General features: G+C 40.4%; 1 protein-coding gene across 5 annotated transcripts; it reads right to left on the bottom strand.

Moving 5' to 3' along the window:
• Window positions 1-203: 203 nt before the first annotated feature.
• LOC310948907 (proton myo-inositol cotransporter-like) lies at window positions 204-17,014 on the bottom strand. Of its 5 annotated transcripts, none has more exons than XR_014593262.1 (13): window positions 16,953-17,014; window positions 14,084-14,553; window positions 12,553-12,712; window positions 10,768-10,976; window positions 10,561-10,669; window positions 10,207-10,370; window positions 8,874-8,988; window positions 7,804-7,929; window positions 7,138-7,256; window positions 5,547-5,699; window positions 3,190-3,455; window positions 1,213-1,281; window positions 204-1,103 (listed from the first exon to the last, which is right to left on the bottom strand). XR_014593262.1 is itself a non-coding variant. In XM_083916199.1 (13 exons), exons 2-13 carry the CDS (start codon window positions 14,511-14,513, stop codon window positions 1,095-1,097), a joined length of 1,836 nt encoding a protein of 611 aa, XP_083772325.1. In that variant the 5' UTR covers window positions 14,514-14,553; window positions 16,953-17,014; the 3' UTR covers window positions 204-1,094. The 5 variants fall into 5 exon arrangements, 4 of the variants coding, with proteins under 4 accessions (XP_083772325.1, XP_083772322.1, XP_083772323.1 ...); XM_083916199.1 differs by having other exon boundaries at window positions 3,283-3,455; XM_083916196.1 differs by having other exon boundaries at window positions 204-1,281; window positions 3,283-3,455.
• Window positions 17,015-18,217: the final 1,203 nt, after the last annotated feature.

An 18,217-nucleotide genomic window follows, 5' to 3' on the forward strand; every position in this document is an offset into this window, starting at 1 on the left:
TGTCGATAGTCCGCGCTGGGAACCTGTCAATAAAACACACTTTCCACTGGGTCTATCAACTTTTTTTGGGGCAAACGACCAAACCCTTTAAGTTCTGCATAATTAATACTGTCAGGCACAATGCTTGAAATGCTTTAGTGTGTGTTTATTTTCAAAAGATCACACTGATGAACAGAACATGATTAAAGACACGTAAATATGTACGTACAGCATGATCATTTAATTTACTAAATGTAAATGACACAGGACCAGAATAAACACATCTCATTTGGCATTTGGTGAACTTGACCTATGACCTACACATCAAAGGCTGTTGTACAAAAATAGTGGCAGAGTTTTTGAATATCTGTACATTTTCCAACACAAAGAACCTAAAACTTCCCCCTCTCTGTAATTTCACACACAGGCTGGTAATTAAAAAGAGTTACATGAACAGTGGGAAATTGATATTTCTTATGACTTTTCACAACAAACATGACCTCATGAAAGCACGACAGATCTGTAACCACAACAAATGGAGTTAGAAATATTGAAAACTTTTTTGTTCTCATAAATATGAAGGTTTTTGTGCCATTTCAAAATATTTCACTCGTCAGAAAAGGATTAAATTTAGACATAACCCCGATGTTTGTAGAATACTAGAAACATTACTAGAAATTAAAGATGGTTCTTAAATAAAACATTTAAAAGGGAACACATTAGGCGTCTATTAACGTCTAGCTTGTACTGTAGTAAAGGGGCGGCAGTAGCTCAGTCCATAGGTGACCTGGCTGGGAACTGAACCCCCAACTGCTCGGGGCGCTGGTCACTGGCAGCCCCCTTGCTCTGACATCTCTCCATTAATTGCATGTATATAGGTCCTGTTTGTGCATGTGTGTGTATTTCGGGCCTGTGTGTGTGTGTAACATGAATAACAATTTCCCCGTTGCCGGACTAATAAAGGAAATCTTCTTCTTCTAAAAACATGACTGACTCAGAAACACTTTCGAAGTCTGTTTAGATCTAAAAATGCAAATTGGCACACATCAAAGTGTCTGTTGACGTTGTGAACAAAGATGCTCTGCTATATGTTGTTAAGGGATACTTGGTCACCGTTATCTGAGCTGCAAAAACAAAGAAATTCAACATTAAAAAGGCATATTTAGCATTTAGCACTGCAGTGACACAGCAGGGAAGTTATTAGCACACTTAGCACCGTGATGCAGTACTTACAGTTATATACGCTATGGAAGTGTCTGAGCCCACTGCTCCATAGTGTGCTGCGTTGATTTCTGAATGATTCTAGAAAATTTAAGATTTTAGCAACTCGTTCATACAATCTGGGCCCATATTCAGAAAACATCTGATCTTCCCACTAGGAGGACTCTTAAAACCTCTTCATAAAGCTCCTGAGACCAACTTTCACTGAAGAATGGGGTCTTAACTGAGTCTTAAGTTAAGAAAAAGGACGGGTGATTGGTTGTTTTGAGTCTCTGTCAGTGAATTCTTGATAGAAATACTGCAAGAGGTATGTTGCCATATCCAAATCAAGATTTCAAAATAAAATGTGTGCTAAGAGTCACTTATTTAAGCGTGAACTTAAGGCTATGTTTACATGTGGCTGGCTATTTTTATAAACGGACATTTCACCGTCTCCGTTTTCTCAAATAACATCATGCACACCTGTCCGTTTTCAGAAAGACATTTGTTTACAGTAACCCGTGAAGAGCATGCCAAACCTGTGGGTGGCAGGGTATAGAGAAGCTCAAGCCCACGTTAGCCAATGATCCATGATCACCACAGCCAAATGACAATGGAAACACAGGTCACACCTATGACGCAGGTGCAAGTTCTGGCGTATACTGTGTTGTCGGATGCTGGAAACTCAGTTTTTCCTCTGTTTACATACAAATGTGCAGCCGGAGTTTTTCGAAATCTCCATTTTCGTCAGAGTTTTTAGAAAATTACGTAAACCAAGCTCCAACCACAGAGATTTCCTAGTTGATCCAGTAAGGTAGAAAATTGCAGTTCACCGAGTGTGAAAGGAAGGACTTTATTAAAAGACACATTCAGGGTCGGGATAAGTATAAAAGCCATAAAAAGAAGCAATCCCTTAGGTCAGTATTATTAAAAAACTTAATTGAGGCGTTTTGCTGCAGCAGCCATTTTAGGAATGTTGTTGATTTGCTCTTAGTGACGTAAAAAGTCCTTTTAACTACTCCTCACCTCACAGATTTAAGACCTGCTCTTAGCGCTAAAACACTTGAGATGTTCTGTGAATACAGGCCCTGACATAAACATCGCATAAAGTGCATCTTGCTCACTGTGCAAACAATAGCAGAGACCCGCAATCAACTGTGCAGATTAGCACCAGCACCAGCACAAATCAAAAGATTACACCCATTACATCGACAAATCATTAAAAACACAAACACATTCTTGCTGCCGTATTGACTGTGAAGGTGACAGTGCCTACAAAAGATGAACGGACTGGAATCATGCAAAGAGTTTTGATAGTGGAAATAAAACTGGATGCTACAGAAAGGCTGATGAAATGGTGAGTCAGTAACCGGGTCACCTGATTTCTGAACTCACTGGAAAAACAAAAAATCATCCCCCAAAGTTCATCTTAAATGTCCCTAAAATACAGATGATCAGTTTGTTAAACAAGGGCTTTCCATAAGTACCATGTTCTATTTGAGTACCACATGATTTGTTATGATTTACTGGGATATTCATTCATTCATTCATCTTCAACTGCTTATCCCGGGGTCGGGGTCGCGGGGGGCTGGAGCCGATCCCAGCTGACATCGGGCGTGAGGCGGGGTACACCCTGGACCGAAGCCAGTCTATCACAGGGCACATGGAGACGAACAGAGACAGACAACCGTTCACGCCTAAGGGCAATTCTTAGAGTCATCAATTAACCTAACACCTGCATGTCTTTGGATTGTGGGAGGATATTCCAATTAACCCTGCTCGTCCGAAATCCTGGAAAGTCTTGCTCCAACGTTCCCGTTTAAGATGACAGAGGGAATGATGGGAAACAAGAAGGAATGCACAGGAGAAAGAGAAGACCAACTCCCAGGTGAAACAAAGGCAGACGGGAAAAAGAGAGATGATGAGCGAGGGGAAGGTGCCAGTTAGAGCCAATCACTGGAGAGAGATTTTTTCTGTTTGTTTGGGGCCACCAATGGGCAACATGATTACCTTTCCTCCCCAGCATCAGCGACCCAAAGGAAACACAGTCTACTCTACATCTGAGGCCTCGTTGTCAGAGTGGAGGTGGTTGCTGCCTTTTACCCGGATGTAGTGGACGTGGCCTTTGTCGTGAGGTGAGGAGGCTCCGCAGGAGCAGAGCCGACCGGCGAACAGGTTATCGACATCCTCCAGCTGCAGACCCCGGGTCTCTGGGAGGCAACCCTGGACGAAGAGGAGAGCCAACGCCACCAGGCCGGTGTACATGAAGAACGCCCCTGGAAGAGAGATTAACATGTGCACTTTCAATGTTGACATTAAAATGAAAACATACAATAAGATTTATACAGTACAAAGAGGAAATGGGAATCAGATCTTAACATAAGATACAATGGCAATGGCTGGTGTTCATCAGTTTAATTAGTACATCAGTAAATAACTTGCTTACCTTTGCTATTTTATATACTAAAGTATAATTTTATGATTATTTTGGACCTCGAACGGCACTTGATTGTATTTTATTTTGCCTTTTATAAGTAACCAAAGGTGAACTCATGCGATTATTTGTTTATCTATTTTTTTTTTTTTTTTGTACCAGGGTTGGGGTGGGTGAGGGGTTCTGATATTGTACGTCTGTTGTTTTGTTTGCCTTGTTTGTAAAATTATATATAAATTAAAATATCTTGAAATTAAAAATAATGTAAATTGCTATATTTCATCGTCCTACAATGTTAAATCCTTGCGGATTATAATGAGATTTAAGGTGAAACATCCTAAAACAGCTGACTACCTAAACTTGAAAAATGAAAATGCAAACCGGCGTTTTGCATTTCCGTTCATAAGATGGCGTGATGTTAAAGCGGGGGTAGGTTGTTTATTTTTGGCGTTGAAAACTTGACCTCTGCTCTTCCTCTTGGCTCGCTTTTCAGCCCGTGAGACGAACAACACGAACAGGTCTCACTCTGCTTTAAATCCTTTTTATCGACTGCAGCTTTAACTCACGTTCTATAAAAACAAAATGGAAATGACAGCGTTCCCCTGAAGCTTGTTTTGTAAGCTTGTTAAAGTTACTTAACGATTCTCCATAAAAAGGTAATTTGGGGCTGTTTTTTTATAAATATATTCTTTATGATATTATATCGTTTATTATTCAATTTGGAAAGAGACTCAGTGACTCAGAAGACTGTGAGTTTGAGCTTGTATTTGACCGGTTCGTGCTTTCTTTGGGTGGATCAGTGAGTGTTCACGTCCTCCTCAAGGACTCTTAGACAGAATGAACAAAACCAATGTTTCATTCATCAGTCTTTAACCTGCAGACTTCACAGTGAGTTTGATATTCAGCGAGATAGCACCTGTGTTAAATGTCTGAATCATAGCTTAATATATATTTATATAGAGTTTGATTCAGTCACATAATGCTCTATTAAAAGCAACCTGGGACAGGAACCGCTTTCCAGTTGCTATAAACAACATGGTGTTTATAGTTTCCATGCCTGGTTATAAATAAAAAGAGTAGAAAAACAACATTTTTGAACCAAGCTTATGCAAAAGATTCCCTCTGAAGTTGCAGTAAATGCTTAAACCCTTAAATAGAGTGATATTAGACAGATCAAATGAACCAATCACGCCTTAAAAACACATCAGACAGGCTATTCCCTTTAATTTGATCTGCTTTGTAAGACTGGAATGACCCCGACCTTTCTCTCATCTCATCTTCAACCTCTTATCCGGGGTCGGGTCTCGGGGGCAGCAGCTTTAGCAGGGGACCCCAAACTTCCCTTTCCCGAGCCACATTAACCAGCTCTAACTGGGGGATCCTGAGGCGTTCTCAGGTCAGTGTGGAGATCTAATCTCTCCACCTGGTCCTGGGTCTTCCCCGAGGCCTCCTCCCAGCTGGACGTGCCTGGAACACCTCCCTAGGGAGGCGTCCAGGGTTCATCCTTACCAGATGATCCTGAACCACCTCAACTGGCTCCTTTCAACGCAAAGGAGAATCGGCTCTACTCCGAGTTCCTCACGGATGGCTGACCCTTTCTCTTGGTTTCTAATATTATTATTATTTAGTCTTATTAGTACTATTATGTAGTTTTAATGTCTGATTCTCTGACTGCTTTATGAGTATGTCTGAGTGTTTTTATTGTAAGGTAACTGAGTGTTCAGAAAGTTCAAAAGCATTTTTATTAATATTCTTATTAACTGTCTAAGCAACGTAATATGTGAGCGATACAATGATTTATATTGAGTTTGAAACGGGAACAATACTTTATGGGTTAAAACAATTGAACACTAAAGTGCATGCGTCCAAGAGAAAGCCAGCAAACACCTTCTTCTGATAAAAGGCCTGCCCTCACATGTAAAAGCAGTCTTACCGTAATAGGTCAGATACTGAGCGACATGAAGGAAGGTGAGAGACACCAGGACGTTGAAGATCCAGTTGACCCCGGCTGAACAGGCGTTGCCGGTGCTGCGGGCCCACAGCGGGTAGATCTCAGAGTTCACTGTCCAAGGCATGGGGCCCATACCTGACACACAGAGGCACAGTTGTTATTTTTTTGTGGTAGAGTATAAATTAGCGTCCTCCTTATCTGGGTTCTGTTTCCTGTATCAGCCACAGTGGAGGTTTGGGTCTGAAACTCTGTATAAATATGATTTCTTTCAATCATCTTTTTTTAAATATGTAAACTTGCTCAGAACAATCGGAGACGGTTCATGTTATAAAGAGCCAGACCGCGGCCGCAGACATATCGCATCTATCGGTATCAGAGTGTGTTTTATGAGATGAAAAACTTTTTTACAGAACACACAGTGCAGATGCTTATGGTGACTAATACATGGTTTTATATTGCTATTTACTGTATTTATATTTATTCTTTATTGAAATGAAATGGTCAGAAGTTGACTGATACTGAACTTGATATTTATTTAGATATCTATTTTATTCTTTATTTATTGTTGGTTTTCTTTAGAATTGCTTTCTATAATTAAATAAACTTGATTTCAAACACTTCAAAAAGAATAATAAATCAAATAAAACTATAACAAACAACAACAAAGTAACCAATAATAACGGTGAAAAAATAAGCAACATTGACATATGTTGGAAAAGAATGAGGAAGAAGCACCGTGCTTGTCAAGTCCTTTTCTATAATAATCTAATCATCAATTACTTAAAATGTATGTTAGGGCGCACTCACACTGTCCATCGGTACCGTGGCCAAGCACGTTTCACGGCTAAAGTCTAGTTCGTTTGACCAGTGTGAGTGCAACCCTACCGCGCCTAGGAGCGGCACGTTTGGGAGAGGTGGGCTTTTGTAAAGCACGTTTGCACATGTACGAGCACTCGCACGTGTACAAGCAGGAGCATGAGGCCTACGGCGGGTCTGACGTCGTTTTATGTGCGCCTGTTGGGACATAGAAAAAAGAAGGACGGACCACGAGAGGACATTTAAAACAATGGAGGCGAAAGGTCTGCGCGTTACCATGTTTTCTGCGCTGCTTTCCATTAAACAAAGCGACGCATCGCGATTATGTCAATCAATGCATGTGACGTGTTCCGCCGTGATGACTTATAGGCAGCAAGAAGCATTCTCAGAGGCCCAGGTAGTGTGAGTACAAACGGGCCTAGGCCACGAGGGGAAAGGGTAGGGGGGACAAGTACCATAAAGCACGGGGCACGGTACGGATGGACAGTGTTAAATATTATTTAAATACATTTGAAGTTATTTGTTTAGGAGAGCAGCCTCCTGAGTCGCTTTGCAGTCGTATTGGTGCAAAATCCACACTTTCATTCCAGAAGAAAAATGTCCTAAATTAGTAATCTGTGAATCTTTCCTCTTTAAAACCGGTATCGCTCTCAAAAATCCCATATAGGTCGGGTGCCTAGAGTGATTCCTCTGTAATTTATAGCATGACTGTGAAATATGAGATGTTTTTGAAAATCATTGAGAAGTCGTTTCAGACCCGGAGCAAAGAATGCAAGGTAGAGGATGAGGCCCATCAGCACGATCCAGGAGTAGGACGTCGGACAGTAGTTGTAGGCCCAGATTGGACTGTCGGCTGCTTCTGTCTGGTTGGAACACCTGCAGGAAAGAAACCAACATTTCTCTACAGGTTCTGCTCAGGTTTTTATCAAGAAATCTGGTTTGCAGGCAAATCTGTGTGCTTTAATTAAGTTCTGTATTTGGACAGTAGCATAAGGAGGACGCTACTTCTTTAGCTTCAACTTTAAAGTGTAACTCGAAATTGGACCTCACTGTTTTTTTACGCATTGAAAACTATTTCTGATGGCTTATTTGATGTATGTAAGTGCCGGATGTAAGACCACGGGATGATTTTGGGCCGGAGTTACACTCTGAGGATGCTGAAAGAAAATGCCTGTCTTTGCTCTCAATAACTGCCATTTTTGATGCTATTTCCTGTGCAAAGCTATCCAACAGTCCAGACCACAGGAGCTTTTACTGTAGGGGTTAGACATATTTTCAACATGTGGTGATAATGTTGTAATGACAGCCACATGGGTGTTGGAAGCTTGTACTCTGACACTTGTGAATCCATCTCAACTATTGATCAACCTCTCATTTACTCTGTAACACACAATCACACACAAAAAGAAAAACAGCATCTGACCTTCCCCAGGCGGCGTGATCTGTGGAAGCTTGATTGACGGGAACGCAGGATGAGTCGTACACTCCAGTGCGGTTTTCACGATAGCAAAATCCACAATCTGGATCCAACATGCAGAATTCACAGGACCTGGAGGACAGAGCTGAGGGTAAAACCTCACACATACTAATACAATACTGAGCAACAGACAGGCACAAATACCACTCTGTCAGCAGTGAGAACGTCACCATGATAAGATAGGGAAGCTTTACATCCACTAAGAAAACAAACCAAAGGGATATTGGACTCTCAAAATCTTGACACAGAGTCCTGATGAGGGTGTGCAAACACAATCACATCACCCCCATCCTGAAATCTCCTCACTGGCTCCCGGTCCCACTCAGAATCAAGACCTGTGTTCCTGAGAATTGGAGCAGCAGGGGCAGTGCTGCAGTAGCTCTACCGCACTGTTGTGACAAAAAGAGAGCTGAGCCGGAAGGCAAAGCTCTCGATCTACCGGTGAATCAGGTGGTACCAGGTGGAGAGATTAGATCTCCACACTGGCCTGGGAACGCCTCGGGATCCCCCAGTTAGAGCTGGTTAATGTGGAAATGGAAGTTTGGGGTCCCCTGCTAAAGCTGATGCCCCCGCGACCCGACCCTGGGTAAGAGGCTGATATGAGATGACCTTAAAACCTGACTGTTCACAAAAGCATTTTGCTAAATGTCTTTTATACGTTCTCATTTTAACCTATTACGTATTTCTATTTTTTCTTTTTAATTGTTTCTATTCTGCTCTGTAGCACTTTGAGATTGTTGAAAGTAAAGTGCAATACAAATAAAATGTATTATTATTATTATTATTATTATAAGTCACAGTTCTTACATATGCCACTGATCAGGTTGCCTTGCACAGAAGCTAAATTGTCGCGATAAGACGATTTCCCATGAAACAAACCATGTGACTCAGGTGATTTATCAGGTTAGTCATCAGGATGAATGAGAAAAACTATAAACTGATGTCTCAGAATGAAAATAAATGGCTGGTGGTGAGTATTAAAATGACTGTGAGGTAGCCGTTGTGTGTACTCTTACCCATAAAGTCTGCAGGTTGAATTTTGAGAGTCGACTGGGTGGAGGCTGATGGACGGAGAATACTGGGCAGACAGCAAGAACCCGACCGCCAACAGAGCCAGACTCAGACCCGTACCTGTATTTAGAGAAAACAGCCACACTTACTACAGCTGTTAAATTAAATTATGACTTAATAAATCCTTCATACACCTCTGCACAAGACTGCAGGTAAAATCTAGAAAAAGAGATGTCCTGTCCATTTAGGCTGAACGATTATTGGATTCAAACCGATATTGCAATGTTGTTTTTTTATCATACACAATCTAACCAACCAGAGGGTCGGAAACAGCTTAAATAACAATAATATAGATCAAGTCAGGTCATTTCATTAGTACCTGGAAAAACGCATGGATGCATATATCACATGTCCTCCCACTTAAGACAGTGGAAATTAAAAGGAATGGCAAATTAAAGTGTTCTTACAGCTTCAGAAGCATCTTAAACCAAAAACTAATAGTAAAAATATAATAAAAATAAAAACTAATAAATCCGTAAAAATCATTTAGGTTATTAAAACGCAATTGGTAAAAAAAAAATTAATAAAACAAAATAAAATAAAAATAGAAAATACAATAAAAATAATAAAATAATAAAAAATTAGTAAAAATCATTTAGGTTAATAAAACACAATGGGTAAAAAATAAATAAAAATAAAATAAAATAAAAAATAACATAAAAATGTAAAAGACATAAATACAGTTAATAAATGGTATATAAATAAAATAAAAAAAGTATATCAATAAAATCAGCATTAAATAATCAGCTGTGCAAAATGTAGCTACGGCTTATTCCTCAGTGTGATGGCTGCAGGGATAAAACCGGTTTTGTGTCTTTTTGTTCTACAAATGTGGACTGCTAACCTGCGCCCAGAGGGCTGAGACTCAGTGTGCAAATGATGGGAACTGTCATTTAGAATAGAACCGGTTCTGCGCTGAAGCCGTTTTGTGTATAAGGTCTTTTTCAAAGATAGGCATCCAAACCAAGCTGCTGCTGAAAATAATAAAACTGATTCAATAAAAGCAATGATGAAACAAGGTCATGATGGATTTTTTCATGTGAAAGCGACAGAAGAGGCACTGATGCTCCTAAGGTAAGGAACCTTTTTTAAAAACACATCTCATCTTCAGCATATATCAAACTACTACAACCAAGAACTTCTCTATTTCAGAATTATTCTGTTCTGTTATGAATGTATACACTAACTGTGTTTTAACCAACTAATAACTGGATAAAAACAATATTTAAAAAAGTAAATCAGTCAACTAATTACTGTAGAAATATCCGAATTACAAACCTAAAAGACTGCCCAAGGTCAGCTTCCTGCGGCCCACTCTCTCCACCAGCCAGACTCCGACCAAGGTGAACACAAAGTTGGTAGCAGAAGTTGCAGCAGACAGCCAGATTGCTTGTTTAACATCCCGCACCCCGGCCATCTGCAGAATAGTTGCACTGTAGTACCTAGATATGAGCAAAGAGGGTCAATGGAAAGATCAGTCTAGAAGTTCTTCCAGTCAGACGGGCCGGGACGCAGTAAAATACACGGGCTGTTGAGCTGTTATCAACATTCTCAGGTGGATGTTATCAGGAGATCATTATATGGTATACCATATATATATGGTAGCCATTACAAGATACATAGTTGACCTACATGACGGTGTTTATCCCAGACAGCTGCTGAAACATCTGGAGGCTGCAGCCGACGATGAGAGCCCTTCGAGTCGGCCCGTGTCTGAGGATCCGCAAAATAACAAGACCTCCTAAAGAAGAAACAGCCGAAAAATAATAATATTGAATTCAATTTCTTTCTAATATATTTGGCTTTCAGTGTGACATCTTTTTCACAGAAACCCTTCACCTCCATTCGTCTCTCGCTCCTCGTCCTCGATGCTGGTTCTGATGGTGTCGTACTCCTCGTCGACGCTCTGGCCTCCCCTGATCCGTCTGAGAGCATGGCGGGCCTCTATGCTGCGGCCCTTTTGGAGAAGCCAGCGGGGGCTCTCCGGCAGGAAGAAGAAGCCGACGAACTGCAGCAACGCTGGGAGAACGGACAAACCCAGCATGTACCTACAGTAGTGGAGAGGACGAGGAGGAGCAGAAATCTGATATCTGCTACCGATGTCAAGCTGCATCATCACTATAAAGCCTCAATCATGAGTCGGGGCACCAAGACACACATGAGAGGATGTTCACAACATTAAAATCTGAGATAACACTTTAAGTTTTAATCCTTGCATTTGGCTTTTTTATAAGGGTCAATGTTGCCTTTTCAAAGCCCAATTCATTTCTGATCCTTTGTAGGATGCCCCCTGGGCGCCTCCCTAGGGAGGTGTTCCAGGCACGTCCAGCTGGGAGGAGGCCTCGGTGAAGACCCAGGACCAGGTGGAGAGATTATATCTCCACACTGGCCTGGGAACGCCTCGGGATCCCCCAGTTAGAGCTGGTTAATGTGGCCCGGGAAAGGGAAGTTTGGGGTCCCCTGCTAAAGCTGCTGCCCCCACGACCCGACCCCGGATAAGCTGATGAAGATGAGATGAGATGTTGGCAGAGTGCAAACAGAGTACACTAACGTAGAACTGAACAGTCGTTGGCGCGAGAACCAATACTGATATTTGAAGGCGCTTTCACACCTGATAGTCCGTTCCTAGTCAACTTCACTGGTGCGCAGTTGCTAAAATAGTTGTTGTTTTTTCATGACATAAATCACCTAACTGCCTACAGGAGCTGGGTCCAAAAAAGCGCAGTGATTTCTACAGTAAGTGCAGACCCAGGTCCGAGCACGTTCTCAGCACAAACAAACCGCACCAGAGTTCTTTTGGTTCTTATTTTCTCATTTGGTCCACTTCTGGTGCGCACCAGAGTACGATCGCTGAATTCCCACCGGCACAAACAAACCGCAGCAAATGAGGCAGCGCTCTCAACTTCGATTCAACCGAACTTAAAAAGACTGGTGTGAAAGTGCCCGTAGAGTTTTTTAAGATGAGCACTAATACTGATATTTTAGAGGTTTTTGGGAGGGGATTTAAAGCTAATGTGGGTAAAAAGCAAAAAAATAAAAATTAAAAATCAGAGTGAGACATCTTCTGGCAGCTCTCCCTCTCCCATCTCTGTCTAGTACATCAAACATAAACAAAAACCTAAACCTGGCAACAGTTATATAACTGGGAGAAGCTAATATTGGCACAATGCAGATCATGTACCGGTCACACACTTCACACAGAAAAAAACTGGGTATACAAAAACACCTGTCATGGAAAGTTACTAGCAGAGAAGACGATAGCTGTAGAACCACGCCCCCACCACAGATACTTCCTGGTTGAGCCAATCAGGAAGTGCCAAAAACTGCAGTTCACGAGTGTCCACTAGGGGCAGGTTTCATAATAGAACAGTTTCTCATTGACCCCCATGTTAAATAATTTAGGGGCGTGGTCCCTTGAGTGACAGCAAGCCTCTGGCCCTCACTTCTCCTCAGAGGTATACGTCGGCCAGATGGATGTATCTCCCTCCCCCCAACGTCACATACATGCCCTTTTTTGGTTAGAGGAATGGAGGCGGAGTCAAAGCCTGACAAGATGGCGACTCCCATAGGCGAGCATGATTGAATTCATTTTTTATACAGTCTATGGGCAGAACCAATGCATACCTCCAGCCGCCGTGGCTCATGTAGCTGAAGGCACCGTCGATCACACTGGCAATGAACTGACCCCCGGTGATGAAGAGGCTGTTGATGGTGACCAGCTGACCTCTCTGGTGAGGGGGGGAAACTTCGGCGATGTATACAGGAACCGTCATAGAGGCAATGCCTGATGGGAAAACAAGAAGGAGTTTCATTTTGACAAACACCACAAACATTTTTTTGCTGAACAAGTTCTATTTCTGTTCTGTTACAAGATCCCCTCTCTCTCTGCATTCAGAAAAAATACAGGCCAATAGTAGAGCTGGAAAAGCAGGTCAGGTGGGGTCAGAGTCTGCCCGGATCAGATAACTCAGCTTCTTGGGAGTGGACTTTGTATCTTCTCAAACTACACCGGTGTTCTGGAGAATTTGATAGAATATCCGCCGTGGCTTTACCACTGCTGTCCTAGCATGTTTTCTTTTTTAAATAACCAAGGCACTTCAACAAAAAACCTTTATCTTGTGACAAAAGCAGAGAGAATCTATGGAAAATCCTTAGTGACAAAGTCATGTCTAAGAGACCCACTACAGAGACTGAAGAAGAATGGACGCAGATCAAACCAGAGCAGTGTGAGAAACGAGTGATGTGTGGGAGCAGAGTCAGTCAAAGATGTGGCCTCTGCACTTCCTGTTCCTTTTTGAATCCTGTAGCCCGAAGAAAACATTGTTTAAATCTTCTGACACAGCGGTTACTGTTCTCTAATCTTGCTTTGGTTATTTTAAAACAAAACATGCTAGTACTGCAGTAGTATAGCCACAGCGGATGTTCTATCAAACTCTGAACAATAAAAAATGACAATAAATCAAGTTTTTATAATTTGATTGATCATATTTGCCACCATAATTATTATCATTTTCATATTCCTACCTTAGCTGTGCTTGTTTCTACTGTTCTACTTTATTAACTGCCATAACACATAAGTTCTCTTTCATAATATCTCGTTCGATGTCTCACTACATACAGACTAAACTTTAAAGAAGTGAACAGGGGGAACTGAGAGGGGGCTCTTAGGGAAGCGCCTCATTTGACACATCTCAATATTGTTGCCTATAAAATTCCAGAGCTTCTGAATGATACCAAAACAATACTTTTCGACACCTTAAAGTTGAGAATTTAACCCATTTTACCCTTTAAAAAAAAAAGTATTAGTAAAAGATACAAACCTGCTCTGTAGATCAGTGTAAATAACCTTAATAAAATACAGCTTTAAGTTTGAAAAGTCTCAAGATTTAGATAAAGAAATATTTGATTAAAGAATGCGTAAAAAAGCCTGGATATCTGACAAAAAGTTTGTTATGATTTGGCACTGTAAATAAAATTGAATTATACGGATATTTCACTTTTTCATTACATTAAATTAGATGTTATTGTGCTATAAACAACCAAAATAATGTTACATGACATAATTCTATAGAAGGGTGACAAATTAAAACACAACATCATGGTTCAAAACGTGTCACCTGTAAATAGACGTTAACTAGATAGGTCACCAACTTACCTATGCCTAAACCAACTGTGATCCTCCCTGCAAGAAGAACCACCTTGTCCGGTGCTACACTCATGATGACGCCACCAATGCAGAAGATGAAACTGGCCATGAGGATGCAGACCTTGCGCCCAAGCCACTCGTTCAAGTAGCCTCCGCTCAGGGCAGAGAGCGCCGCTGCCCCGACGGTGCTGGAAACCAGGAGCTCCTGCCACAGAGCGCTCAGGTTCATCTCCTTCTTCAGGAGCAGCATCGCCCCGGAGACCACCCCGGTGTCATACCCGAAGAGAAAGCCTCCCAGGGCAGAGAAGAACGCCAACATATAGACGAACCCCGGTGTGGAGACATCCTGGTCCAGGAGATCTCCATCAGTGGCAGATGATGGAGGCCCAATGAGACTCTGCTCTCCGTCATCCCCTGCGTTCTGTCTCCTGCTGCCCATAGAGTTGCTCTTGTGTTTCAGGCTGTGTTCATCGTGGCTGCTGAACATAGGATTATTTATCAGCGCATTACAAAACTACCTCAAAACATAGCACAGTTGATCATTACATTATTATTATTGGGGATCGACTGAAATGGATTTTTTGGGGGCAATGCTGATTTTTTATCAGCCTTAGCCGATGACCGAATGATGATAACATACATTACGAGCCTCAATTTTAAAAAAAGGAACATTTATTGAACTTAAAAAAGGCGTCTCCAGCAACGCAGAGCTGCCTGTGGACGCCTGTCTGTAAACAATACTTGGAATAAAAAATATCGCCGGACACAGCAGCCCGCATCTGCCAATACACGTAACAAACACAATAATATCGATAATATCGTCCAGCCGATGTATCGGTATGTCACTAATTGTTATTAGTTTGATTGATTAGTATAGATATTGCGACTTGCTGCCGCTCATGGAGGAACTACTAGACGTACCACCTCAGAAAATACCAGGCTCTCTGAAGTACCACCAAAATACAGCAGCGTAGACACGACGGTTTATTCCTAATCAGATTATTTATTATTGACCTCAGTAACATCAGAACTGACATGTCAGTGTTTTCAAACCAATCATTTTGCCTGTTTACTATCCTGCCATCACAGTTTAGCTCGTTACGCATGAACGTCACTACGTAAAAGGCTGATATTGAAACAAAAATGACAGTAATGCTAAACTTGTTTTAAATGACATTTCACAGATCTTAAAAGTTTAAGTATTTTCTTAGTATTATAGTAGCTTAGTGATTATGTTTCCTTTTTTGTATTTTGGAGATACCTACAAGTACCACCAGAGAGAGTTTGAGTACCACAGTTGGTCGAGACCTACTCTGTATGTAAAGTGTCTTGTGATCACTTTTCGTTATGATTTGGCACAATAAATGAATTAAACTGAATTGAGAAAAGGTCAAACAAAGGGAGATAATGATGCCCCCCAATACCAGACGTCGTAAAAATGCCAAACTGACAATATCTTGCTGTGCAGCAGCTATAATAGCCTATAAATTAATGGTTTACAGGGCAAATATATCCATTTTCTGGTTCAAATGTCGGCCGAATTACAGAAAACACAAAATATTATTAAGAACATTTATTTAAATGTATATAACTTTTGCTGATAAACAAGGATTTACAAATATTATTAATTTTGAACGGGGTTTGGAGCTGCGTTTTAGAGAAAGTGACGGAAAAAGCCAAAACGTCGAGGCTAGTTGCTAACTTTAGCTTTAGCAAACGATAACGTTTCATTATAAGTCAAGTTTGTGTCGGTTCGGCTCTTTAAGTGTTTCAGATTTCGCTCTAAATTCGCTTAAACGAAGCACTTTTAATGGTTAAAAACTGACTGAAAACGATGGTTTACCACTGACGGCGCTACAGCTGAGCTCCGTGAGCGGCCATGTTTGTTTACGTGTACGTGTCAGCTGACTGCGTCAACAAACCCCTCCAAAATAAAAGTCTCACGGATTCTCTTGTAGGCCTAAAGATCATATACTGTATAAAAGTCTATAGTATATATGTATACATATACACCACAACTATTCACAAATAACATGTATCAGTTATTTGGAAATGTTTCTTTTCGATATCCAATTGATTTAAATGTATTTTTTAACACTGTATTTGTAATTTTCCAATCATACAAAACAGTCATATTCTCTATTTTACAAATAACCAAACAAAAACAATCCCACCAAGAAAAAGACAAAGACAGACCGAACCCAAAAACAGATAAATATATATAGATATAGATAAATACATAAATAATACAAAGAATAATAGTAAAAAAAAAATAAAAAATAAATAAAATAAAAGAGTTATCCGACTGATTTTCGCCAAACTCCGTACAAAAATAATATTTTTTATAAATCTTTGCTGATGGCCAAACGTTATATCCATTAAAACAGAAGTGCATAGCATTTATTTGTCTTCTCTGTAATTCGGCCTACATTTGAACGACCTGTTTTTATAACTATTGTTTTTTAATTTAGCCTGTAAACCTTTCAGGATTAAGCTATTTTCTTAAAAACATTTGCATGACCGGGATAATTGTCAGAAGCTGCTAAGTAAATATAGTAAATACATTTCCAGTTTCACAAAGACGGTTGCCAGTTTGGGAGAAGATATGATGAATTAGATTACTGCTTTATTTATTGATAAACTCAAACTATATATGCTGAGCTTTAAAGATTAAAACCCACAGCATGCCACACAAACCACAAATTCAGTCATCAAATATATGCAAAATATATAATCTCCCCCCATAAGCATGCACAGTGTCGCGCTGGTTGGCACATACCATGTAAACCACGGTAGATGAAATATAAAGAGTCAACATCAGACCAAAAAACGGTCTTAACTGAATGAAACAGAAGTCATCTGTGTAAAATGGACTCACCTTTACCTGAGAAAAGCTTCTGCAGCACTGTGTGCAGCGGCGGGTGCGTCCTCCGAACAGGAAGTTCGGCTGAAGGCCCCGTGCGGATCATGTGACGGTGCAGGAAAGGAGGAACACGCCCAGTTACAGTGTGACGCCTGCACAGCAGACAGCGGTGTTCACCTGTCAGACAGCAGGGATGTGCATTGCTCTAAATAGATATAATTAACGAAATGAGAACACTTTTAAGGGGAAATCGGATTAACCTTGAGGCATCTGGCTGTAGATGTTTTGCCTTAGGCTTGTATTATTGTAGCTGACCTTGAAATGTTTGCTGTTTTTTTTATGCTAAGCGTTTTAATGTTTGTGTCCACCTTGTGTTTGTGTGTATATGCATGAATATGCTGCTCCCTCTCTTGGCCAGGACACTCTTGTAAAAGAGATTTTTAATCTCATTGAGTCTGTTCCTGGTTAAATAATAATATAATAATATATAATAATATAATAATCGTTGAATAAAATAAAAATAAGGGCCGACATAAGCAAACTGTCACAACATATGTTTTACATCAGTCTTATTTGCATTCTTACTTAACAGAATTTGGGTTTTATTCAGTCTATGATACTTTTTGGTCCTTGAACCGTCAGTTTGCTGGGATTAGTTCAAAGGATGTGTTTTTATTATTATCAGGGAACACAGTTTAGATTTTTTCATTCTGCGCATTTTATTAGTTGTGTATGTCATTGCCAAACTGCACATTCAGGTGGGTGAATAACCTGCAAAACCTGTAGTTTTCCAGTTGGCTCATTGCTCTACAGTAAATGCATATTTATAGTTGACTTTATTAAACAGATTTCCTCTGTTTTTAATAACTCTTTCTCTACATCCTTCCATGACATTGGCCTGATATCGAATATTAAATATGTGAACTGTCATTCAATGATGGTAAATAGCATTTTGACACTGTCCAATAATTAATACAAATGTATCAACAATTTTGGTTTGTCTGCTTTTTGTTTGTTCCTGAATAAAGGTGCCTGGTACTTTTATGGTTTTCCACCAATACAAATGTTCCCCTTGGACTCGTTGGGGCTTAAAGAGGGTGTTTGTATTTAAAAACACCACTAGATGGGGATGTTTCAACCACAATGTTCATTTAAGTTAAATTAAAGTGTAAATACAGAAGAAGAAGAAGAAGAAGAAGAAGAAGATGAAGAATTAGAAGATGAATAATAATAATAATAATAAGATGATGATGATGATTATGATGAAGAAGTATTAGAAG

Source organism: Echiichthys vipera, assembly GCF_963691815.1.
Source record: "Echiichthys vipera genome assembly, chromosome: 7".
Taxonomy (NCBI): Eukaryota; Metazoa; Chordata; class Actinopteri; order Perciformes; family Trachinidae; genus Echiichthys; species Echiichthys vipera.

Excerpts from the sequence above, each read along its gene's own strand:
- LOC310948907 (XM_083916196.1), bottom strand. The coding sequence starts at position 14,513 with ATGGGCAGCAGGAGACAGAACGCAGGGGATGACGGAGAGCAGAGTCTC. Across the intron at positions 12,713-14,083 it reads CACAGTTGGTTTAGGCATAG|GCATTGCCTCTATGACGGTT; the intron begins GTAAGTTGGTGA and ends TTTTCCCATCAG. Across the intron at positions 10,977-12,552 it reads ATGAGCCACGGCGGCTGGAG|GTACATGCTGGGTTTGTCCG; the intron begins GTATGCATTGGT and ends CCACTACTGTAG.